A 23,141-nucleotide genomic window follows, 5' to 3' on the forward strand; every position below is an offset into this window, starting at 1 on the left:
CTGCCTGCTGCACCCGCCGTGCAGCAGCGCCACCTCTGACCCAGCCGCCCCGGACGGGCCCTGCTACTGCTGCGCACTGCAGCTGGACAGCAGCGCCGCCGGCAGTGCCAGCGCCAGCGCCGGCACGGTGCCCGCCGCCCAGCTCTGGGTGCTGTTCCTGGGCCAGCTGCTGTTTCTGGGGTGGGTGCTCTTCCTCACGCACTCCCAGGTGGGCCCGCCGGTCATTCTGGGTGTGTGGGTGGGGTGTGGGGATCCTGCAAGATCCCGGCCAGCACCACCAAGCTGACCGGCAGTGGATGATGACCCCTGCTGCGCCTGTGCTGACTGGGCGCCGATATCCGCCTGCCTGCGCAGCTGCACGCTGTGCACGCCAGCGACGCCAGGGTCATCACCGCCAGCGACTACACGGCGGTGGTGCAGGGCATCCCTGGCACCGTGGCAGACTCGGAGCTGCGAGAGTGGTGCAGCCACTACGGCGGCGGTGAGCTGGCGGCGGCGGGCTGGTGGGCATGGCGGGTGGATGGGATGGCGGTTGTGCCGGGTGCGCCGATGCTGGGTGTGCAGATGCCGGGCATCTGCCAGCCAGTGCACCTGGCCTGACCAGCAGCCCCCTGCGTGCTGTCTGGCGCAGTGGTGGCCACGTACAGCATTCCCGATGTGGGGGACGCCATCGGAGTGGCGCAGCGGCTGCAGATGCTGCTGGTCAGGTGCGGTCTTGAGGAACCTGGGGCTCATGCAGCGCGCAACACGGCCCCCTTCCCGCATGCGGCGTCAACTTCCCCCTGCCTTGCACTCCCTGCCCCAACCCTCTGCCCTGCTGCAGGCGTGCCGAGAGCGACGCCTGGCTGGCCTCCTCCTCCTGCGCCTGCGCCTCCTGGTGGTTCAACCTGTGCGCCCTGGGCGCCGCCAGCCGCCAGCGCCTGCAGCGCCAGCTGGACGCCGCCGCCCGCAAGCTGCGCTGCTACGAGCGGCAGGACCTGAGGCCCACAGGTACTGCCCACCACCGGGAGGGAGCCTGGCGTCGGCCGGGTGCCTGCATCGCAGTCGGCAGCCAACCTCTCTGCCCGCCTGTGCGCGTCCCCACTCCCTTCCCTGCCAAGGGAGGCTTGCATGGCGGCTGAGGCAGAGCGTCGCTCCCTGGCTGGCTGGCTGGCTTGCTGCTGCCGCAGGCACCGCGCTGGCTGTGTTTGAGTATGCGGAGCACGCGGCAAACATGATTGAGGACCACCACCGCCCCGCGGTGCGCCGGGCGCTGGATGCGGCGCTGTGCGGCGCCACCGCCACCGCGCCGCGCCTGGCCTCGCGGCGCGTGCGGGTCCGCAGGTGGGTGGCCAGGCAGCCGGCTGCGGCTGCGCACCTGGCGCTGCGGCTGCCCCCAGGACTGGGGGTGGACACCGCAGGCGGGCGAGCAGGAAGTGAGGACAACTCTGCTGTTCTATCGCTGCTCCCGCCCGCCTGCCTCAGGGCGCCCGAACCATCCGACATCCTGTGGCAGCACACCGCCTGCACCGGCTCGGCTGCGCTCACGCGGCGGCTGGCGTCAGCAGGCCTCACGCTGCTGATTGTGGCGGCGGGGGCCGGGGTGCAGTACGGGCTGGCAGTGGCGGGGGAGGATGAACGCAAGAACAAGTGAGCGGGAGCGGGGCGCGCTTGGAGGGAGATGGGCAGCTGGGTTGCCTGCCGCTGCTCATGTGCGGTGCCGCTGTCTGCCACTGCAGGATGTCCACTCTGTACAGCTATGACAGCGAAGTGGACGGATCGCTCGACTTCTCCTCCTGGGCTGCCTTCACCGCATCCGCGCTAGAGGTGCGGTCGGCGGGCAGCTGGCTGAGGCGCTTGCCTGGGCCAAGGCTCCTGCTGGCTCGGGCACCTGCTGAGGCGGCGGCCAGCTGGGCGCCCCTGTTGCGGATGGCTTGGGGCTGCGATGGCAGCAATCATCACAGCCCCGGCTGCTGCTGCCCCACCACGCTCTCCATCTGCCGCTGCAGGTGACCAAGCTGAATGCCATCAGCATCCTGTCGGGCCTGGCTGTGGTGCTGGTCAACTGGCTGGTGACGGTGGCGGTGCGCAAGGTGGGCCCTCGCTGGTGGTGGCCCCTGGTCAGGAGTTGGGGGGTCACTTGGTGAATGCTCGTCAGTTTCCTGTTGGAAGTGCTGGCTGCTGGTTGAGGTGGCTGGCGAGGTCTGGGTCGCCTGCCTGCAGTTGACGGTGCTGGAGCGGTGGCACACGGGCACCGCTGGCGAGCGCTGGGCGCTGCTCAAGCTGTCAGGCGAGCGTAGGCTAGAGGGGAAGGGGATGGGGAACGGGAGTTGGGTGGTCTATTCGATGCAGACTGTTTCGCTCCGCTTGCTGGCGATCCGCCCGCTATGCTCATGTGCTTCCAACCTGCCCTCCCTTGCAGTGGCGTACCTGACCAATGCCTTTGTGGTGCCCCTGCTGGCGGCCTACTTTGCAGGGAGCAGCAGCAGCTGGTGAGGGGCGAGCTCTCATGTGTCCCGCACGAATGGATCGGATGTGGCATGATGCGGTCTGCGCTGCCGCCACCACGACACACGCGCGTGCGCACATCCTTCCACTACCCTGCCTGCCTGCCTGCCCCCAGGTACTCCCGTGGCGGCCTCATGGAGTCAGCCTTCTACATGCAGCTGGCCACTGCGCTGCTGCCCCCGCTGGCCACGCTGTGCGACGTGGAGGAGCTGCTCTACTTCTGCCTGGTCTCACGCTCAGCCAAGACGCAGGTGCATGGCGGAAGTTGAATGGGCGCACGGGCGGCTTGGCACTGGTGGCCAGCCCCCCTGGCCAAGCTGCTCGCCACACGGGTGTCTGCTGAGCGTTTCCCCCGCCCAACCCATCGTACCTTTCTGCTCCACAGGCCATGATGAACCGGCTGCTGGAGCCGCCCCCCTTCCTGCTGGCGGAGCAGTATGCCTCGGCGCTGACCACGCTGGGGGTGGCGGTGTGCTGGATGCCCGTGCTGCCCATCAGCCCATACATCGCAGCCCTGGGTGCGTTGGCTTGTTCATAACAGCAACGCATGTGCCGGACAGCCTTGCAACAGCGTTGGCGCGGAATCCCTGAAGCGGGGCAAAAAATGCCGGTGTGACCGGTCCTCACGAGTGCATGGTTTGGCGTGCTGCCTCTGCAGGCCTGCTGCTGGCGTACTGGGCAGATAAGATTGTCGCGCTGAGGTGAGTGCCCCTGCCAACCTCCCTGCCTCCTGACCTCCGTCGGGTGCTTTGCTGTCGACCCATCAAGCCTGCCGCACCCACCCTGCCTCTCTCACATGCACTGCACCGCAGGCGGGCCGCACACCCGGGCAACATGCGGGGCAAGCTGGTCAGCAGCGCCTCCCTGCTCATCCGCCTGCTGCCGCTGGTGCAGCTGCTGCTCATGCGCTTCCTCTACTTCCGGGTGGGTGGGTCAGGGCAGCGGGCGGGATCAGGCAGGCAGCACGGCCAGGCAGGGCAGGTATCTGGGCAGGTTCTTCAGCCAGCAGGAAAGTCTTGCACGCTCGACTCCAGGCGGCTCCTGGCCTGCAGCTGTGACACCCTGGGCTGGGTCCCTGCCCCCCGCCTGTTCTGCAGGACGAGGGCGCCATGGTGGCTGTGTTCTGGACGGGCCTGGCGGTGTGGCTGCTGTTCACCATCGCGCCGCTGCGCATGGTGCTGGGGCTTGTCCCGCGGCGCCGCAGGTGGGCGACTGCTCCGCTGCCGCCGCCGCTACCTTTCCAGTCTGTGCGCTTGCATGGCGCTGGCTGCCAGCCACTTCACGATCCGCTGGTGTGCGCTGGTCCTGCCTACAGCACGGTCACCGGCGGCCTTTCCTATCAGGAGACGCTGGGACGAGGGCAGCGGCAGGGCCTGGACGATCATTACACTCCAGAGGTGGGCTGGGGCTGGGCTGGGCCCTGCGTGTGGGGGGTGGCTTAGGGGGCTAGATGACAATGCTTGCATATGCCGGTGCATGACCACCCAAGTGTCAATGCCGTGCGTGCCACCACTGAGCCCGAGTCGACCTCCCTGCCCTTACCGCTGCCCTGCCCTCCCTGCCCGCAGATGCCTCCCTGCTGCGCCCCCGCCTACCAGCAGCAGGTGGCCTCGGCGTTTGAGCCGCTCCCGGTGCCGCAGCCAGCCAACGAGACGCTGCTGCCGCGGCAGAACCCTGCGCTGGGTGGGGCCGCCACCCGCCCGCCATTTAGGCCCGACAAGCAGGCAGACCGTGTGGTGGCCCGCGCCGCTGCCTCTCTGAGGGCACGGCAGCAGGCCACACTGAGCATTGCCACCAGCATCAGCGGGCGGGAGGGCTCTGGGGGATTACGCACGACGGCAGAGCAGCAGCCGCAGCCGGGCAGCTCGCGCCTGGTGCGTGGGCTGTCGGTGTTCAAGGATAGCTTTGGTGCAGGGGTTAATTGGCTGTGGAATGCGCCCAATCCAGGTAGGCATGCCTGCATCACTCTGCTGGCCCACCAGAGCATGCCAGGAGCTGCCACTGCATCCCGATGCCCACCACCTGTGTGCCCTTGCATCAGGGTGGGATGCCGGGCCGCATCATCAGCAGCTTGCGATTGTACTACTCCAGTCAGACACTCATGCCTTTGCCTTTCCTGCCATGTGCAGATGACCTGTTTTCGTACGACTGGCACCATGACAGCAACGAAGGTGGGCAGCACAGCGCCAGGTCAACGGGAACCACTGCAACGGCTGGTGCCCCGCTGCCGCAGCAGCAGGCTCGGCAACCGCCGGGGATGTCGCCCTTCCAGGCCATGGGCAAGGCGGCGGGCGGTGGCGGCAGCGGCGGCGGGCCTAACATGGCTTGACATGAGAATAGCGCCCGCCGAGCACGACAGCGACTCTGTGCAAGCGGTACAAAAGCGGAGCGGCATGTAACGGAGCAAAAAGCAAACAAATCGTGAAGGAGAACCAGGTGCAAGGTTGACGTGACCGAAGAAGCGTCGCGAATTTCAAGCGCTGCTCTTGCCATACGCAGTCATGGGCGCATTTATCTCTGGCGCACCGTCAGTACCTCTACCCCAGCTTCTTCAGCTTCCTTGCCAGCCACTTGCGGTGGGGCGGGTAGAGCAGACTGGCCCACCAATTGACTCCCACGGCACCGGGCGCGCAGGGGCTGGGGCCCAGGCCCCAGGACAAGACACCCACTTGGATGTAGGGCCCAGGGTCGTCGCCGTAAATGAGCGGGCCGCCTGCACGCAAGCAAGCAATGGGCGGGTAGCGGATGAACAGGCGACGGGGACTAGGCGTAGGAGGTGCAAGCGAGCACGCAGGTGGCCAGCAGCTGCAAGAGCCCTCCCCTCACCTGAGTCCCCGCTGCACACTCCCTCGTGCCGCCCATTCTGGCCTCCGGTGCAGATTGTCCTGGTCGACTCCCGAAGCTTGCCGCCAGCAATCTCTCTGTACTTCCTCACACACGTCTTGGGCGAGTTGACTTGCGTCCAAAACCAGTTGGCGGTCGTGCCGTATTTCTTGCCCATGTTGCTGAAAGGGGGACAAGCATAGGGTGTTGCTCCATACACTGAGGAAAGGGTCCCTAAAGGCAGGACCCATGCAAACCCATCCAGTCAGCTGGAGGAGGCAACACCAAAAAGCCGCGTGCCCCACCTGTAGCCGGCGGCCCAGACCCATGCGCCCGCCTTGAGCTTGGAGCCCGGGCGGGACAGCGTGATGGGCCGCTTCTTGGAGCGGCGCTCCAGCACCAGGATGGCAAAATCGGAGCCATATTCTGTGACCTCTGGGGCTCGCTTGTATGAAGGGTGAACAATGATGCGCTTCACCGAGATCTGCTCGTCGCCAGTCTGGCGGTAGCGAAGGTCGGCCCAGCCAATTCGAACGCTGCTAGGTCGCCAATAAGTCCCATCCTCGTTATCTAAGCAATGCGCAGCGGTCAAAACCGCCTGCAGCGACATCAGGGGTGTGATTGTCGAGCGTGGAAGCAGCCATGGCAAGGCCGGGCAGCGGCAGGGCAGGAGCGCCACATAGGCGTGGTTGCAGGCGCTGGTCCGGGTGCGTGTATTCTCCACTCACTTTGGATCTGATCAATGTGCCTCCGCACCACGTCTCGTTACCGTCCATCAGAGCTGCCATGAAGCTGTACGCACCCAGAGCTGGGCCCAGCGTCTTCACCGACTGGCGCACGGGCGGCAGCTGCTTGTCGGAGGCCACAACCCCGTCGCCATCCGACAGCCTCCTGCCGCTGCCGGACGCATGTGTCGAGCATGCCAGTAGCAACACAGCAGCGAACACGAGCGTCATGGCACAGCCTCCCTTTGCTCGAGAGCAGAGCTGGGATGGTGCTACAGGGCCCCTTCAAGGGTCCTTCACAGCGTCAATTGGCGCCCTCTTCGCATGAAAAAGCCGAGTTTCCACAGAACAGGCAGTACCTTCAGTAGTACATTTGGTTGGGGCCAAATGCTGCGCATTGTGTGTGTCTGGCAATGCCAAACAGCATGTCGGCGCCCGGCGACCTGTGGTTTGCGGTGGAGGCCGTGGACGTGGCCAGTGTAACAAAGTTGGGCAGCGAATTGAACCTCCACGGCTATCGGCATGCTGACTGCAATGGGGCCACGCCTTTCATCCTGGCGGTGTCTCAGATAGGCGACAGAGTACGCCCGCTGGTGCTGGCGCCACTTCAAACCCGCCGCCGCCGCTCAACTTGAATTTAGAAGTTAACTCGAGTATTCTCCCCCTGCCCTCCCTGATGAAGCACTGGCGAGGCACCGGGAAACGGTGGGCCAAGCTGGAAGATCGGGTTGCCGTGCTAGCGGCCCTGCTGGACGAGCTGACGGCCACCGGGAAAGGGCGCCTGCTGTCGCGGCTGGTCAGCACACGGCACCTGGCTGCGTGCACGCGCGACGAACGCACCGTGCTGCACGTGGTGGCAGACACCTGGCATCCCTTCAAGCCCGAGCTGGAGGGTCTGGCACGCCGCCTCATCTCCGCAGCCGTGGAGGCGGGGGTCGGCATAGACGCCAAGGATGCCGACGGCTGCACCCCGGCCCATGCCGCCGCCATCGCAGGCAGCGGCTTCCTGCAGTTGCTGCTAGAGCAGGGGGCAGGCCTCAAGTGGGTGCCACAGTGCCATGCGGATGTGCCACGCCCCGTGCCCTTCTGCCTATTTTCTGGGCATTCCAGCCACCATCCACGGACACTGATCCAATACTGGCCCTCTCATGCACTGCGACTCCCGGCCGCCTGCCTAGCTTCCACCCTTTATCAGTCCCTCTCCTGCTGCCGCGACCTGCAGCACCAAGGACGCCGATGGCTACACTCCGCTGGACCTGGCGGCCCGGCACGGCCGCACGCACCTGGTCGAGTTCCTTCTGGACCTGGAGGGCTCAGAAAAGTCGGAGCACCTCCTGCGGTTGGCCATCCAGACGGCGAGTGGCTCCTGCCGCTCGGTTGCACCTGTTTGCTTGCTCGTGCCGCTCCCTGCTCTCATTTCCTTCCTGCCCCTGCCCCCCCGCCCGCCTGGCTCGCAGGTGCCCGCCATCGACAAGAGCGACGGGGCGCTGCAGCGCCGTGGCAAGCTGCTGGGGGCGCTGCTGCAGCACCCCAGCATCGATGCGCGGTCGCTGGATGCCCAGGGCCGCACTTTCCTCTTCTACACCTGCTCCTGGGCCAACTCCTCCAAGGACCTCTTCCCGCTGCTGTGCCACCTGCTGTGGCTGGCGCGCAAGCTGGGCGTGGCGGTGAACCAGCAGGCACGTCACAGCCAGAGTGCCCCGTCTGCGCTTGTTCTGCCTTCTTGCCATGCCGCACTTGCTGTTGTGAACCTGAAACGCTGCAGCACAGCCTAGGTATGGCGCCGGGCAAATGATGCCGTGCACATAGCGGCCTGGCTGGACAGCTGATCCCGATGCCCCGCTCCTGCCTGCTCTGCAGGACAATGAGGGCAACACGGTGCTCCACGAGTTGGTGCGGCATGCCAAGCCCCACGCCAGCGCTCAGTATGTTCACAAGTTTGTTGATGGGGGCGCAGATGTCAGGTGGGGGCCGAGCACCTGTCAGCTTTTTAGCACAAGCACAGCCAGAGGGCTGGGCATGAAGGCTGTTGTCTGCTCGTATCTCTTGTTCGCAACCATGCATTGTCAGCCAGCCTCCCTTTGTGCGTGGCCTCCTTCTGTCTTGCAGCATCCGCAACTTTGCGGGGCAGCTGCCATCCGAGGTGGAGGAGGAGCGCAGCCACCGCACGGAAGTGGCCGCCGCTCTGGCCGCGTACGAGCGGCACTGCGAGGATGCGGCAGAGGGTGCGGCGGCGGCAGCAGCAGGTGCGGCACCAGCTGCTGCTGCTGCCTCGCCGCCATCTTACAAGCGGCAACGGGTGGTCATCAGCAGCAGCGATGATGAGGAGGAGGAGCGGCCGCTGTCGCAGCCGCGCACCGAGGAGCGGGAGCAGCAGAAGCAGCAGTCGCCAAGCCCGTTGCTGGTGCGGGAGCAGGACAGCCAGGAGCAGAGGCAACAGTCATCTCAACAGCAGTCTCCCAGGCGGCAGCAGCAGCAGTTGCCACGGCAGCAGCAAACCAGGGAGGTGGCACAGAAGCCTTTGGCGCATGCTGCCGCACCTGCTGCCGTGCACTCAGGTGGGGCATCAGCAGCCGGCGCTCTTGCAGACCCTGCGATTGCCCCACCAGGCGTGGCTTTTAGCAAGAGCTCTCAGCTCAGTGGTCAGCAGCAGCAGCCGGTTGCAGGGGCTGCTGCTGAGGCATCGCGTGCAGCAGCAGCAGCAGCGGCAGTCCCGGCAGCGGCAGCCGCAAATATCACTCTTGCGGCAGCAGCAGAGGAGCCGGCCGCTCAGCTGCGGCGGCGCCTGTTGGCGCTGTTGGAGCGGTGCAAGGCAGCTGGGGTGCTGGGCAGGGGCGCGGCTGGTCGTTATCGTGCAGCGCTCAACCACCAGCTCAACCCCGACCAGGCACAGCAGGATGCCGCCATTTTCGCTGAGCTGGCAGCAGCCGGCGAGCTGGCAGCCCTGGGCGCCTGTGTGCAGCACGCGGCAGCTGCGGCCGGGTCCTCGGCGGCTGGCGCCACACAGGCACCCTCCAAGCAGCAGGTGCAGCAGCTGCGTACGGTGCTGCGGTTGTGCAGGGAGGCGGGCGGCCTCGACCTGCGCTCGGCTGCCTACTACAGCACTGCCTTTTGCCACAGCCTGGCTCCAGAGCAGAGGGAGGATGATCTGGCCAACTTTGCCGACCTGCATGAGGAGCCTGGCGACGCGGCGGCATGCGTGCTGGTGGCCGTGGCCAGCATGCGGTGGCAGCACAGGGAGAAGCGGTAGGAAGGGGACGACGGTCAGGCTGCCTTTGCAGTGCTACTGCTGATTGTGAGGCATCTGTGAAACTGCAAGCCATATGCATACCATGCCCATCAGTAAAGGACCTGAAGGAGGGGACTGTGGGCGGTGCTGCGGCCTGCCTCAGATCGTCACCGCACCGAAGGTGGGTGGTAATGCGCCAAGTGGCGGCGGTGGCATTAAGCCTTGGCCCTGTCTAAACAAAAATACACTTCCCCAGCAGCCAATATTAAACTGTGCGCCAGCGGTTTTCGCCCAAGCCGCAACCAAAGTAGACACGGTCCCCTTGGCCGCTTCAGGCGCCACACCCTTTCTCAGCCGCTGTGTTGAGTAGCACGAGACGCCGGCCGCTGGGCCCCGCAGCGCGCACGCACCGCCCGGGTCATCACCATGGCGGCGCTGCCGCCGCTGGCGCTCCGCCGAGAGGGGCCAGGCTTGAGCATCAACGACCTCACTGACGACCTGCTTTCGGCTGTGCTGGCGGCCGTGCGTGACAGCACGCAGCTGCGGGCGGTCGCGTCGACGTGCCGGCGCTGGGCTGCGCTGCTGCGCGACCGGCTGGAGCTGTGGCACGAGGTGCAGCTGGCCCTGCCGCCCAAGCGCTCCCGAGGCAGAGATCGGTGCGGTTCAGCTGCCTGGCTGCCTGGGCTGCGGTGTGTGCCTCCAATGACATGCTGCCGTGCCCTGCCTCTCAACCCCTGCCTCGCCGTCTGCTCCCCCCCGGTGCAGGCGAAATAGCTACACCACACCATGCGGTGGGTTGGATGCGGGCTACGCTGCCGCAAGTCTGCCTGCTGCCCTCACCTGCGGTTCTGTGCTGCTGCAATGAGCCAGCATCGCCAGATTTGTGTGCCACCCATCCACCCACCCATCCTGCGCCTTGCTCCACTCCTGGCTCCATGCAGCCCTGGATGTGGAGCGAGTGGTGGGGTGGCTGGCACGCCGCGCCACGGCGGTGGCCAGCCTCGAGGTGGCCCTGCTGTACCCAGACGCCGAGGCGCTGCTGGGCCTGCTGGTGCCGTCGCTGGCCGACGGGCTGCGGCGCCTGGTGCTGCGTGGCACCTGCAGCGACTGGCCCTTCTTCTGGGTGGACTGGCGCTGGCTGGCGGGCATGACGCAGGTGCGGCGCAGGTTGGGGGAAGAAAGCACCAAGGGTGGTGGGCGTCGGGGCAGCTCCTGGAGGATGAGCGTTGGTTGAGCCATCAGTGTGGTGGGCGTTTGTCGGTGGCCGGGCCCACGCCCTTCCCGGCGTGGTGCTGCTCAGCCATTCAGCCACGTTTCGCGCACCCAGCCACCACCACGCTGCACCTCCCTTCTCTGCTGCCTGCAGCTGGACAGCCTGGAGATGTGGAATGCGCTGCCGGGGCTGACGGAGCTGGCGCTGCCGCCGTCGCTTACAGAGCTCGTCATTGACCGGTGAGGGAGGAAGCAGCAGCAGAAAGACGGCAGCACGGCAGCAAGGCAAATCCAAGGGTTGCGGGCTGCTTGGGAAGGCAGCTGGAGTCCTGCGTGGCGCCAGCTGTTGCTAGCTGCAGCTGCAGCTGCCCTGGCGCACACCGCCTTGCCACACCTGCTCCTCCCTGCAGCGTGGGGGAGGCCGACCCTGACACAGAGGGCTGGGACGAGCTGCCAGACTGCTTCACGCGCCTCACCCGCCTGTGCAAGCTCACCCTGGGCACCGCCGCCACCTACCTGCTGCAAGCCGGTGAGCTGCCTCCCAGCCCCTTGGCGCCAGATGCGGCTGGTAGAGGCTGCGGCGCTGGCCATTCTTGAGCTGCCCTCGCATCCCCCATGCACCCCGTCCAACACACCCGGCTCTGCCGCTGCCCTCACCTGCAGATGAGGAGAGCGCGTTCACGCCGCTGCGAGCAGCCAGCGGGCTGCGGGAGCTGCGCCTGACAGAGGGCGCGCTGTCGGCGGTCCCCGACGCACTCACCGCGCTCACCAGCCTCACGCTGCTGTCGTTCAGGGGTGCGACCGCCGCGGCAGCGCGTGCTTGCAGCGCCGCCGCCCGTTCCCTTGGACGGAGCGGCAGCTGGCCGCCTCGTCAACGGCCGGCCCAGGATCATCGGGGATCGGTTGATTTCGGTCTGCTGTGCGATGCAGGCTGCGACCGGCTGGAGGCGTTTGGCGAGATGTGCCAGCACAAGGCAGACCCCTTTGCGCCCCTGGCCGCGCTGACCGCGCTGCGATTCCTGGACTTTGCGCGCTGCGCCCTGGAGCGGCTGCCGCCGCGGCTGGCCAGCCTGCCCCAGCTGCGCACCTTGCTGCTCTCAGACAACCAGCTAACGTCCCTGCCAGCGCCACCCCTCCAGCCATCGGCGGCGGCAGCGGCGGCGGGGGCCCCTGGACCTGGCAGCGTGAGCTCGCCCTCTCACCGACGGCACCAGCAGCAGCTGCAGCAGCAGCTGGTCGCCAGCCGTGCCGCGGGCGCCGCGACAGCAGCGGCGGCGGCGGCAGCACAAGCTGCCATGCTGCCGCCGCTGCTAGAGAAGCTGGTGCTCGCCGGCAACCGCTTTGCCAGCCTGCCGGCTGCCGCGCTGGCGGCCTGCTCCTGCCTCACCGAGCTGGACCTGGCTCGCTGCTGGCAGCTGCAGCCCACGCCCGCCGAGTGGCGCGGCCTGCTGGCCGGCCTGCCGCGCCTGCGCCTGCTGCGCCACTCATGCCCGCTGCTGGCGGCAGAGGAGCGCGGCTATGGCAGCTCGGCGCGCCTGGCGGCGGCGGCCGGCGGCAGCGTGGACCTGCAGCTCGACTTTCTTTCCAGCTCGGGGCGCTGCTACCGCCCCGTGGTCCATGCTGGCGGTGGCGGCGACGGCAGCGGCGCCAGCACGAGTGCAGGCGGCGGCGGGGGCGTGTTGGCCGGTGGCGGCAGGAGGGTGCAGAGCTGCGGCAGCAATCTTTTGGAGCTGGAGACGGCGGCCGCGGCCCTGCTGAGCGCCGGCATGAGCGCTGGAATGCGGGCCACGCTGGCAGAGCTTGCAGCCACAGCCAGCGATGGCGGCGCGGCCGGCGGCGGCCTTCGAGCGCCGCCCAGCTCGAACGTCGCCGGCGGCACTGGCAGCGGCTGAGCGGCCCTTAGTTTGTCCCTGTGTCTGTCCCACATCAGTGTCCTGGCATGTTGTTCCCGGCACCGTTGTTAACAACTCCACCGGGGTGCACAGGGCTGCCCAATTGACCTGGCCAGGGTAGGCATCCTGCAATGACCTTCGAAACCCGCCAGGACACGTGCCTCAGTTGAATCATGGCTTGTTGCGGTTTGCCGCAAACCGGAGGGGCTGCATGGGGCTGAATTTCTGGAATGATGCTCCGTTGTCTGGCGTTTTCTCGGCAGCAGGTCGTGACAGCCCAAAAAAAGCGCAGCACGCCTCGCAGGCAGCAAAAACTCGCATCACCTTCCGGCGCTCTGACCGCCATCTTTGAGCTTGGATCCGTGTTCCTCTGCCAGGAGGGGTGGGAGGTTCCCACTTATCACAGCTCTTGCGCTCAACAGGACGACGTTCACTGGAGCCCTGGGCTCGTCAGATCGCCGAAACATAGCGCCGAAGCTTATTTCTCTGCTCAGCCGACTGCGGCGGCGGCCTCCATCAGCTGCCGCTTTGGCGGTTGACGCTGCCGCCAGCGGTGCCGACATCCAGGCAGTATGTTGGCCCCTGGTAGGCTGGAGCCCTGGCTCACAGCCTGCACAGCATGTGGATGGGGAGCCATGCATCTCATACCACACCTTTCTGATTCCTCATGCAGGCCTGGCCCCCCAGCCCTCCGTTAGGCGGTGGTCGGGCACGGCGCTGACAGCAGCAGTCGGGGCTGGAGTGGCGGTGCTCTGCGCACTGGCAGTCCTGCGCACCTTATCTGGAAGCCTGCTGGAGGAGCGGCGGTCGCCCTGGCCGGGATTTGTGAGCCCCTTGTGCAGTCCGCTGCCGGCGGCCAGCAGCGTGCATCTGAAGCAGCACTTGCCATGTTCTGTGCCATCCTGGCCAGCATGACAATCCCCTCGCAAGCCCTGGCCCCATTTCTCTAAATTCCTTTCATCGCTCCACCACCCCACATGTAGAGCCTGCCGCTGCGGTCAAAAGCCTCCCTACGGCGGCCGGCGGACCCGGGGAACAGCAGCGGGCCCACCCCGGTGCCCTGCAAGTTCAACACCCAGCTGAACTACAGCGCTGTGCACTGGAGCAAGCGCAACGGCACAGCCGACCAGCTGTCCATACGAGGCTGTACCATGAAGCGCTACTCCCATGCCGAGGCAAAGCAGTGCTTGGCGGGCAAGCGACTGGTGTTTGTGGGGGACAGCCTGACCAGGTGCGAGATGGTGGGCAGATGGTCGGCCGAGCTAGCGACGTAGGGTGCACAGAGCTGAGCCGCACAGAGCTGAGGCCCTGCTATGCTGCCGCATGCTGCTCCTCCCGTCCTTCTTCAGGTATCAGTACCTTGCACTTATCTACTTTCTGGAGAAGGGAGAGTGGCCTGCCCCGCTGGGCGGCGTGCCAGGGCAGCCCAGTGTGACAAACGAGCACGAGTGGCCCAGGCAAGGCAGGCCAGGGGGCGGAGCAAGGGGCCGATGCGCTGCTCGGTTGGCTGCAGGCAGCTCCTGATTGCGCTGCGTCCTGCTGCCCCATGCTGTGGTCCCTGCCGTGCCGCAGCTGGAACGACTTCCTGCGGGGCACCAGCGCGCTGTTTGGCGGACGCGAGCTGTGCGACTGCTACCGAAGGGAGTACATCCTAGGGGTGACCCCCAGGCCGCCCGAGAAGGAGAAGTTTGAAAACCGGTTCTTCATCACAGCAGACGGCGCCACGGCAGGTGGGTCCGTGGGTCGTGCATCCGGCCTACGGGCGCCTGCTGCGTGGGCAGCTGCGCTGCCACTCACCCTCCATGCCCGCTGCTTTCCCGCCCACCTCCCCTCCCCTCGCAGTCTCCCACTTCACGTACACTACAGCGCCACACACTGTGCACGGCCATTTCGGCTTCCCGCCACACCTCATGGGCCAGACGCCGTGCGCGCCCGCCACCTGCAACCAGACTGCCGACTGGGCGTTTGACCTGGTCGGGGTGCGCCAGCTGACGCAGGATGCATGTCGCCTCGAGTGCCTGGCGTGTCGGCATCATGCCTTTGCCGGTCTGCCGGATGCCGCAGGGCTTGAGCGCTGCGCTGACGTGCCGATTGCGTGGTGCAGGCCCTGAGGAGGGTGGTACGCCCGCTACAGCCCACGCACGTCATCATCAACTCCGGCATGTGGGGCTCCAGCAACGCATTCGGGGTGCGCTGCTGCGCCGGGGCGTCGTGCTCCTGGGATTAGCAGGGTGCTGTGCGATGTGACATGCTGGCCTCCCTTGGGAGCACACTGCCTGGGCTTCATCACTCTGCTGGCAAAGGCGGGACACGGCTCCATTCCTGACCCAGCAGCTCCCTGTGCTCTGCAGGATGACAAGTGGCGGTCCATCGCCGCCGCCGGCCTGTACTCGGTGTTTGAGCAGCTGGGGCGCGTCATCTGGCGCACCACCACCGCCGCCCGCGGCCCAAGGGCGCCCACCAGGTGGCCGCCCGCTGCATATCTCAGCGCCGCAGATGCGGATGCCATGCAGCGAAGCAGGCATTCTGCAGCTTGCAACATCTGGTCCCGTCGTGCGACGCCTGCGCGCTGTCCCTGCCCTGCTACCGCCGATGCAGGGACCACGACGCGCTTGCGCTCAAGCACACGGCAGCAGAGGGCTGGGGTGTGCTGGATGCCTATGCCATCACCCGTCCGCTTGTCAAGATGCTTAACAAGCCCATGTGGGACCCCCGGCACTACCAGGGTGAGCCTGTTGAGCCCAGGGGGTGGGTGGCCGCGGGCTGGCATAAAGGAAGGCGCACCAATAAGCCGGGTGACCGCTGCCCTCCCCACCCCGCTTCCTCCCTCACCCATGCTATTGCTTGCCTGCAGCCGTGGTGTACCGCGAGCTCAACCTCTACCTGCTAAACATGATCTGCGAGGCAGAGTCGTGACATGAATGAGAGGCAGGATGCCGCACTCGAGCACCGTCTGTAGCTGGTTCCGTTGTTGTCTGTCCATCATGCATTGCACTGCATTTTCATTCTGTTCTCACGCTGGTTTCCATCCTGATTCGCTCAATTTTTTAATAAAAATAAACGAACTAAGCTGCCGTGTCAGGAAGTTCGTCCTGCTTCAAAGTGGCGGCTGTTTGCCATTGGCGCTGGCTCTGGTTTCACCTGTGTGTGCCATGGCAGGCCTGACCCAGCTTTTCAACAGAAGGAAGATGACAGGCCATGACCAGCTGGTCGATTGGCTGGGAGTGGTGAGAGTAGGCAGGCTTGGAGTTTATGTCCAAGGTGCCGGCAGCTCACTCCTTGTTGTGTCCCGCTGTTGCAGGTGGCGACGGCCTGCTTTCTGGCGCGCTTCTGGCACGCCGTGCCGCCCTCCGACCTGGGTTTCTTCGCCGCCATCCAGTGCCTCTTCCTGGCCCACATTGCCTGGCGGTGGCGACGGCCCGCCAGCTACGCCGCCTGGCGCAGCCTCAGCACGGCGGCGTGGCTGTGGCTGATGCTGCTGCCGGCGGCATGCCACCGCGGTTATGGCTCCATGACGGTTGCCAACCTGGCGCCGCTGCTGGAGCCGGGGGTGGCGCCGTTGTGGCTGCAGGCTGGAGCAGCGGCAGCCCTGCTGGCTTTCAGCAGCATGGCCTTCCCTCTCTTCTTCTTCGGCATGGCCAGGCCCACCCCCCTGCTGCTGCACATACCGGCGCAGTCCGTGGTGCTGGCCTCCACGCTGCTCCGCAACCGAGGCGTGTGCGCACTCGCCATGCAGCGGCGGCAGGCGGCCGGCGCCATCCGCGGCGCCTACCTTGCCTGCGCCGCTGTGGCGGCAATGGTGCAGGAGCTTGCGCTGGTGGTGGTGGGGCAGACGCCAGAGGTGCCGCAAGGCCGGCGGGCACAGCCGCTGCGGCGCCCCGATGGCGACCTCGCCATGTGCGGCACTCTCTTTGCCTTCCTGCAGCTGGTGATTGGCTTTGCCGGCCTGATCCTCCTCCTGGCGCAGCAGGAGGCGCGGCTGTACGACTCAGCGGCGCTGCCTGACCCACCGCCTGGCCGCCCTCCCCGTCGTGGCTGGTGGCAGCACACCGAGGCGCTGCAGCGCAGGCTAGCTCTGCGGCTGGCAGCCGTGCCCACCACCGTGCACAGCTCTTTGGCGGCCCAGCTGCTGGCGCTGTACAGCCTGGCGCTGCTCTGGGCGGCGCTGGCAAACCTGCATGGGGTGGGCTGATGCCTGTTTATCCCCTACCGCTGCACTTAAGGCATTGTATTTCAATTGCCAGTTGCCTTCCCATGAGTATATATCCTGCAGTGTGTGTGTGTAACGTAAGCCACAGATGAAACTGAGCAGCAAGGGTTGCCTTCCCATGAGTATATATCCTGCAGTGTGTGTGTGTAACGTAAGCCACAGATGAAACTGAGCAGCAAGGGTAGCTGCAAGCCCAAATGCGTCCACTTCCCCCTCCATGTGTGACTGGCGGTGCTGCCAGCTGGTTAAAGAGGAAGCTGCCTGCTCGCCAGTTAATCGGGGTTGTCGTGGCCTGTACGACGCTCCTAAATCACCTCCTCTCGGCGCTACGCCTGTTGGCCAACAGGCGCACCGCGCCGCCGTCGATGACGGAGGAGGCTACCACGCCACTAGGCCCGGTGGAGGCCTGGACTCCCCAGCAGGTGATCGCGTTGCGTTTGCCCGGTGGGACGGCCGATGGGCGGGAGCCGCTGCGTGCATGCCCTGTGCCGCCATCACCGCCGCGCCGCCACCGCCCGCTTGGGCGACCGCCTGTTCCGCGGAACCCTTGAATCACGCCGCCGCCTGCAGGTGGTCACGTGGCTGCGAAGCCTGCACCTGCCCGACTCTGTGGCGGATGAGTTTCGGCGCAACGCTGTGGCTGGCGCAGATCTGAACACCCTGAGCGACACCGACCTGACAGAGTACCTGGGGCTGGCGCCGCTCCAGGTCGCCCAGTCGGGGGTGCCAGCAGGGGGCGCCTCCACCTCGCTGCCACCCCGCCAAGGAGCGGCATGAGTGCACTGGCACATCGCGGCGCTGTGTGCATGCGTGTGCGCACATGTGCTGCAGCTGAGCCGTGGCCCAACTGCCCTGGCGCAGGCTCGCAAGGTGCGATCCGGCCTGACGGCCCTGGGCGTGGCGCCACCCGAGGCGGCGCCACCCGAGCCAGCACCGCCTGTGGAAGCAGCAGCAGCGGCGAGGGGGGCACCACCACCGCTGACCCCTACTCCGCCACCGGAGCCCCCTGCCCCTGCACCACCCGTTGCCGCCTATGCGGCTGCGGGCGCTGCTGCTGGTGCCGCCGAGCCGGACCCCCGAGCCTGCTTCCAGCCTGCAGACTTGCAGCGATACAACCAGCTGAAGCAGAGCATCTCAGAGCTGCAGGCGCTGCAGGTGAGCCCAGCAGCAGCCGCCTGGCGGTACCCGCCAGCCGTAGGCCGTACGCCCACCTACACACGGCAGCCTTGGCTGCACCCCGGGACCTGCATCCCGCGGCCTGCTGCCGTGGCCCGCGCCAATCGCTCCCGGCCGCTGTCGCCGCTCCGCAGACCTCCTCCAAGGTGGCGGCTGCCCAGCAGTACGCCGCCAGCATGCAGCAGCAGCAGCTGGCGGCGCAGGGGGCGGTGCCCACCACCCGCGCTGCGCTGCTGAAAGAGGAGAAGCTGGTGAGGTTTGGTGCAGGAGGAGGGGTACTTGGCGGGGCCGGTCAGCCTGTTTTCAGTTGTTGTGGCGACGTGGCATCAGCCGCCGCCTTGTGCCCCCACCACTTCATGCCTCGTGGCCTGTGCACGCCGCCTCTGCCCCGCTGCTCTGACAGGTGGCCAAGTATGCGGGCGGGGGCGGCGGCTGCCTGTGCTTCGGCAAGGGCGGCGTGGAGCGCAAGCAAGGTTGGGCCAGCTGCTGCCGCAGCAGTGCGAGGCCACAGCGTATGCTCCTGTTGCATCGCTGGCCAGGCGAGGGCGCCGCCTTGGCCCCCTCCACTTCCCACCGCCTCTGCCTGCCTGCCTGCCTGCTCCTGCAGCCGAGGCGGAGGCTCAGGTGGCCAGGCTGACGCAGCAGCTGCAGCAGCAGGAGCAGCGGGCGGCGACGGTGGCGGCGCAGGCGCAGGAGGCGCAGGCGCAGCTGGCGGCGTGGCAGGGCAAGGTGGGCTGGCCAGTGCCTCACTCTGAGGTGCCTCTCGCTGGGGTTATCTTTGCCCCCCTGCCCTCCAACCAGGTCCTCCCATCACCTGCTGTTAGACCAGCAGGTTAAGCACAAGCACCACATCATAGCAGCATGTTGCCTGCCACGTGTGCAGGATGCTGAGCTGGCGGCAGCGAGGCGGGAGCTGGAGGTGCTGGTGGAGCGCATGTTTGCGGCGCCAGCCTGGCGCGCCTCGCCGCGGCTGAATGTGCTGGGGGACAGCATGCGGGTGCTGGAGGGGCAGGCGGCAGAGGTGAGCGCTGGCGTGGGCACCGACAGAGGCATCGGTGGGTGGGGGGTTCCGAGGCAGACGAGGAGGGGGCCAGCGGCAGGGGTGTGGTGATGCGCCGGGAGCAGCGCTGTGTACCCCAACAGCACCGCCTCCGCCTTGTTTGCCTGCAGGCTGGGCGGCACGCCGCCAGCTTCGGCCGCGGCGTGCAGCTGCTGCAGAGCGCCGCCCGAAGCCTGCAGGAGGCGTTGCAGGCAAGCCCCGGGACGGCGCCGCCGGCGGCTTCCCTGCCTGCACCCGGCATGCACGCTGCTCGCCCTCCTTCTTGGGAGGCCCCGCTTGTGCCGGCCCTGTTCAGCCTGCCGCCGCGCAACCCTTCCACGACCGAGCCCCTTTCTTCCCTGGAGCTGAGCCCCTTTTCTGCCACGGCGCATGCTGCTGCCGCAGGCCATGGGACGCACCCAGATGCTGGGGGCTGTCAACATGGGGCGGGGCATGGCCTTCCAGGCCCGCACCGGCGTGCGCGCCCGCAACCAGCCGGGGCGGCAGCTGGGGGTGAGCGGCGGCGCGGGTGGTGGCCCTGCTCTGCCCTGCCACTGCTGGCGTCGCTGGGTGGTGGTGGGTGCCCTGAAAGAGCCTGTTGATCAGCATCTGCATCCGTCCAAACCATCACTACATTCGCCCTTCCGCCCGTGTGTGCAGAACCTGGCAGAGATGGCGGTGTTCCGGCGGGCCAATGAAGGGGTGGCCCAGGCGGCTCGAGTCACAGAAGAGGTGCGCCGCCCTCTGCTCTGCTCTGCTGGTCGGGCTGGGCGGCACCTCCCCCATGCTGCTTTGCTGGTGTGTGAGCAGGGGCGTGTGCTGGCCCTGGCTGCAGGCCAGCGCCGTGCTGGGTGCAGGCATGCCCCGCGTCGACCCAGGCATCCTCCGCAGGTGCGCCGCCAGCCTGGCTGGCTCGGTTCGGGACGGGCAGCTTTGTGTGTGGCCTTGGGACCAGGCCCGCCCCTTGGTTGCGTCCGGGGGTGGCACCTAAGGCTTGCCGTGTCGCTGCGGCCGCTGCCGCTGCTCCATCGACCCGCCGCAGCGCGCGGGCCGGCATGTTTGCCAACATCCTGATGGGCGGCGTGGTGTCAGACGCCATCCAGCTGGCCGCGGTGCGGCGCTCCATCGAGCAGGTCAAGGTCCTGCTGAGCCAGGTGGGCGGCAGGCCGACCAGGGGAGGCCCTGGCGTGGCCCTCCCCTCGCTGGTGCTCTGCTGTGGCGGCTGCCGCGCTGCTGGGCTGCCGACGAGGCGAAATTGCTGCCGTGCCCATGTCCTAGCCACAGACGACCCTGGTCCTGCCCCATGCCTGCAGGTCCAGGCCAGCCTGGCATGGGCGCAGCAGAACCTGGGCGCGCACCAGCAGCGCGACGCGGCCCTGCAGGCGCAGGTGGCCGGCAAGAGGGCAGAGGTGGAGGCGTATCGCACGCAGGCGCTCGCCACGGCGGCAGCGGCGGTGTGAGGGCACACGCGTCGCTCCTTGGATTGGCGCTGGCTCTGGTGCTGGCTCTGGTTCTGGCTCTGGAGTGCTCGGTGGCGCTTCCTGCTTGCTCCAAAAAGGAGCAGGTCCAGGAAAATACTTCATGGAATTATTTGTGGCAGGGATTGTTTGCTGCCCAGCATTTGTTGAATTCAATTGCCAGCCTTTTGCACTGCCTCACGCTCCGATCGCATTTGAGCGGCTTTCCCTGAATTGTTTTTGGATTGTTTGTTCTGTGTGCTCCCTCCCTCCCTCCCTGGGTGTTGCCCTGGTGCCAGCATTGTAGCAGATTTTGCATGGCGGAGTTTGCCCGTACAGATATGGGAAGAAAGCAGAATAACAGACAGCAAGGGGGCGCTTGGTGGCGGGTGAGATCAGGCATGCATGGAGATGGGGCCATTCGTCGGTTCATCAAAAAAAAATCAGAAGCCACCACTGGGCGCGCCAGGCAGCCGCGTCGCCCATCCATCGGTTCGTCGCAAGACTACGAACTCGTCCCTCAGGGGCCATTGGCAGGCGCATCCGCCTCCTCTAGCAGCGACTGTTGCACCTCTGATGTGGCCACCGCAAACCGTGCCACCGCCTTCTCCGCGGCCCGCTCAAAGTTGAAGGTGAGCGCGATGGTGAGCATCACGGAGCCCACCTGCAGGACGCGTGGCGGAACGCGGCAGGCCAGGTGCTGAGCTGGCGGCAACAAGGAGAGCGCGTGGGCAGCGGCAGCATCCGGAATGGCCAGCGGGTGCCAGGAGAGGCGCAGGGGGAGAGCGATGCAAGGCAGGGAGGCAGGGAGGCGGGAGGGCGCCGCTCACCAGTGTGTTGACGGCAAACAGGCCCCACCACAGGCCCTGGATGCCCAGGCCTTTGGGGAAGGCGAGGTAGTAGGCCAGCGGGATGCCAAAGCACCAGAAGGAGGAGATGTTGGAGACTGCGTGTGTGTGGTGGTGGTGGGGGGGGGCGCAGCAATGTGCAGCGGGTGAGGCGAGCGATGGAAGGCAGGCAGGCAGCTGCTACCGGAAGGCACATCTCAGCGGGATAACTGTGCACCCCCTGGCTTGGCTGGCCCAAACGCGGCAGCGGGCGCCCCCAGAGCCGGGCGCGCGGCGGCGGCGCGGCGCCACCCACTTGCGCCCAGCTTCTGCGCGCCGGCGCCGCGCAGCAGGCCTTGCAGGGTGCAGTTGGTGCCGTCCCCCGGCAGCGTCAGCGCAAAGATGGGCATGAGGGTGGCGGTGGCGGCCACGACGGAGGGGATGTTGGTGAAGAGGCGGGGCCACTGGTGGGAGCCCAGCCACAGCGCAACGGCCACCACGGTGGACAGGATGAGGTTGAGGCACTCGGCGGTCCAGGTGGCGCGGCGCGCCACCTTGGGTGCCCCCGCCCCCAGCGAGTTGCTGACGCGGATGCTCAGCGCCTGGGACAGGCCGCTGTACAGCATGAACACCATGCCGGTCTGCAGGCGGTAGTGGTGGTGGTGGGGGGGGAGGAGCGAGGGGGCAGGGTCAGGGCGGGATGGGGATGGCTGTGTGCTGGGCTCGGAGAGAGGGCATGGCCTTGAGCGTGTGTTGGTGGTGGTGGGCCGGTATTGACAGCATCACGGCGCCGGCTAACACCCCCCAATCACTGCACCCACCGTGTTGATGCCGATGCCGGCGGCAGCCAGGGTGACCTGGGGGTCTGGCAGCCAGCCGGCCATGAGGATCAAACATTCAAAGGTCCACCATTCCACGCAAACCTGGGGGCGCAAAAAGGCCAGGGGGCCAGGGCGTCAAGGCGCGAGCGCATGCACAATCCACAGCAGGGCAAGCAGGGGCCCATCCAGGCGCGCAGGCATGGGCCACCCAGCCACGGTTGACAAGCAAGGGACCCCCCCACAAGGCCCCCCCCCCCCCCACCTCCCCCACCCCCCACCCTCACCATGACAACCGAGGGCACCGCAAACTTGAAGTACTGCGGCCAGCGCCGGAAGGCGTCGGCGCTCCAGCCGCACCAGGTGGCGGTGGGGGTGCCCGCGCGGCGGTAGTCGCGCATGACGATGAAGCCGCCCAGGCAGGCGGCCATGAAGGCCTGCACCGCGTCCACGGCGTACGCGGCGCCGTCAAAGCCCAGGCCCAGTCGGAAGACAAACAGCCAGTTGAAGAAGGGGGCCACCAGCAGGGCCAGGATGGTGACGGCGGCCACGGGGCGCACGCAGCGCTGGGCCATGAGGTACCGCTTGAACGCCTCGGACAGGCCCACGCAGTACAGGGCGGGGATCATGCGCAGGATGTAGTGCGCCGCCATGGCCGCAATCTCCTCGTCCTGCCCCGCCAGCAGCAGCAGGGACTCGGCCTTGGACCACACCGTGGCCAGCAGGGCGGTGAGCAGCGTGACGATGATCAGCGCCCGCTGCAGCACCACCCCCACCGCCCGGTAGCTCTTGGCGCCGTACGCCTGCCCCGCCAGCGTCTCCATGGCGGCGCTGAAGCCGGTGAGCACCGACAGGCCGGTGACGTTGAACAGCGAGGTGGCCAGGATGGCGGCGCTCAGCTCCACGGCGCCCAGCCTGCGGGGCCGCACGGGCGGGGTGGGGGTGGGGGCCCGCTGGCCAGGCGTCCACGTTGCGGCCAACCGCGCGTTTGCGCTCATCTGCCCCCACTCCACTTGTATGTTTGAATGCTGTGCTTGGCCCCGCACCTGCCCACAAAGATGACCGTGACCTGTGCGATGCAGTAGCCGCAGAGGTTGGTGAGGGCCATGGGCACCGCCAGGCGCAGCAGCGCGCTGCTCTCCATGCCCCAGCTCTTGGCCGCGGGCGCCGCCTCCTCGGCCAGGATGCTGGTGCGCCGCTCCGCCACCGACTCCTCGTCGTCGCTGAGCTGGCGGGTCAGCGAGCG

The 23,141-nt window shown here is 67.0% G+C and overlaps 5 protein-coding genes across 5 annotated transcripts; 3 read left to right on the top strand and 2 right to left on the bottom strand.

The window, feature by feature from the left end:
* Nucleotides 1-5,024: 5,024 nt before the first annotated feature.
* On the bottom strand, nt 5,025-6,266 carry CHLNCDRAFT_54226 (hypothetical protein; the record flags this gene model as incomplete). Its single annotated transcript, XM_005844939.1, has 4 exons — nt 5,025-5,200; nt 5,314-5,492; nt 5,616-5,908; nt 6,039-6,266. The coding sequence occupies 4 exons, from the start codon at nt 6,264-6,266 to the stop codon at nt 5,025-5,027; spliced, it is 876 nt and encodes a 291-aa protein (XP_005845001.1).
* Nucleotides 6,267-6,460: 194 nt separating this feature from the next.
* CHLNCDRAFT_58765 (hypothetical protein) lies at nt 6,461-9,285 on the top strand (the record flags this gene model as incomplete). Its single annotated transcript, XM_005844836.1, has 7 exons — nt 6,461-6,616; nt 6,718-7,076; nt 7,258-7,411; nt 7,493-7,714; nt 7,896-7,999; nt 8,145-8,439; nt 8,839-9,285. 7 exons carry the CDS (start codon nt 6,461-6,463, stop codon nt 9,283-9,285), a joined length of 1,737 nt encoding a protein of 578 aa, XP_005844898.1.
* A 405-nt stretch (nt 9,286-9,690) lies between these two features.
* CHLNCDRAFT_138447 (expressed protein) lies at nt 9,691-12,368 on the top strand (the record flags this gene model as incomplete). Its single annotated transcript, XM_005844837.1, has 7 exons — nt 9,691-9,920; nt 10,030-10,055; nt 10,206-10,420; nt 10,631-10,716; nt 10,887-11,005; nt 11,140-11,271; nt 11,407-12,368. 7 exons carry the CDS (start codon nt 9,691-9,693, stop codon nt 12,366-12,368), a joined length of 1,770 nt encoding a protein of 589 aa, XP_005844899.1.
* Nucleotides 12,369-12,940: 572 nt separating this feature from the next.
* On the top strand, nt 12,941-15,284 carry CHLNCDRAFT_138448 (hypothetical protein; the record flags this gene model as incomplete). Its single annotated transcript, XM_005844838.1, has 10 exons — nt 12,941-12,953; nt 13,042-13,193; nt 13,352-13,599; nt 13,718-13,816; nt 13,941-14,098; nt 14,211-14,341; nt 14,473-14,556; nt 14,720-14,832; nt 14,967-15,094; nt 15,223-15,284. 10 exons carry the CDS (start codon nt 12,941-12,943, stop codon nt 15,282-15,284), a joined length of 1,188 nt encoding a protein of 395 aa, XP_005844900.1.
* Nucleotides 15,285-20,770: 5,486 nt separating this feature from the next.
* CHLNCDRAFT_54230 (hypothetical protein) lies at nt 20,771-23,039 on the bottom strand (the record flags this gene model as incomplete). The annotated part of the gene is made up of 6 exons (XM_005844940.1): nt 20,771-20,914; nt 21,081-21,196; nt 21,394-21,718; nt 21,899-22,000; nt 22,183-22,810; nt 22,942-23,039. 6 exons carry the CDS (start codon nt 23,037-23,039, stop codon nt 20,771-20,773), a joined length of 1,413 nt encoding a protein of 470 aa, XP_005845002.1.
* Nucleotides 23,040-23,141: the final 102 nt, after the last annotated feature.

The sequence above is a fragment of the Chlorella variabilis genome (assembly GCF_000147415.1).
Source record: "Chlorella variabilis unplaced genomic scaffold CHLNCscaffold_20, whole genome shotgun sequence".
In the NCBI taxonomy this organism is placed as follows: Eukaryota; Viridiplantae; Chlorophyta; class Trebouxiophyceae; order Chlorellales; family Chlorellaceae; genus Chlorella; species Chlorella variabilis.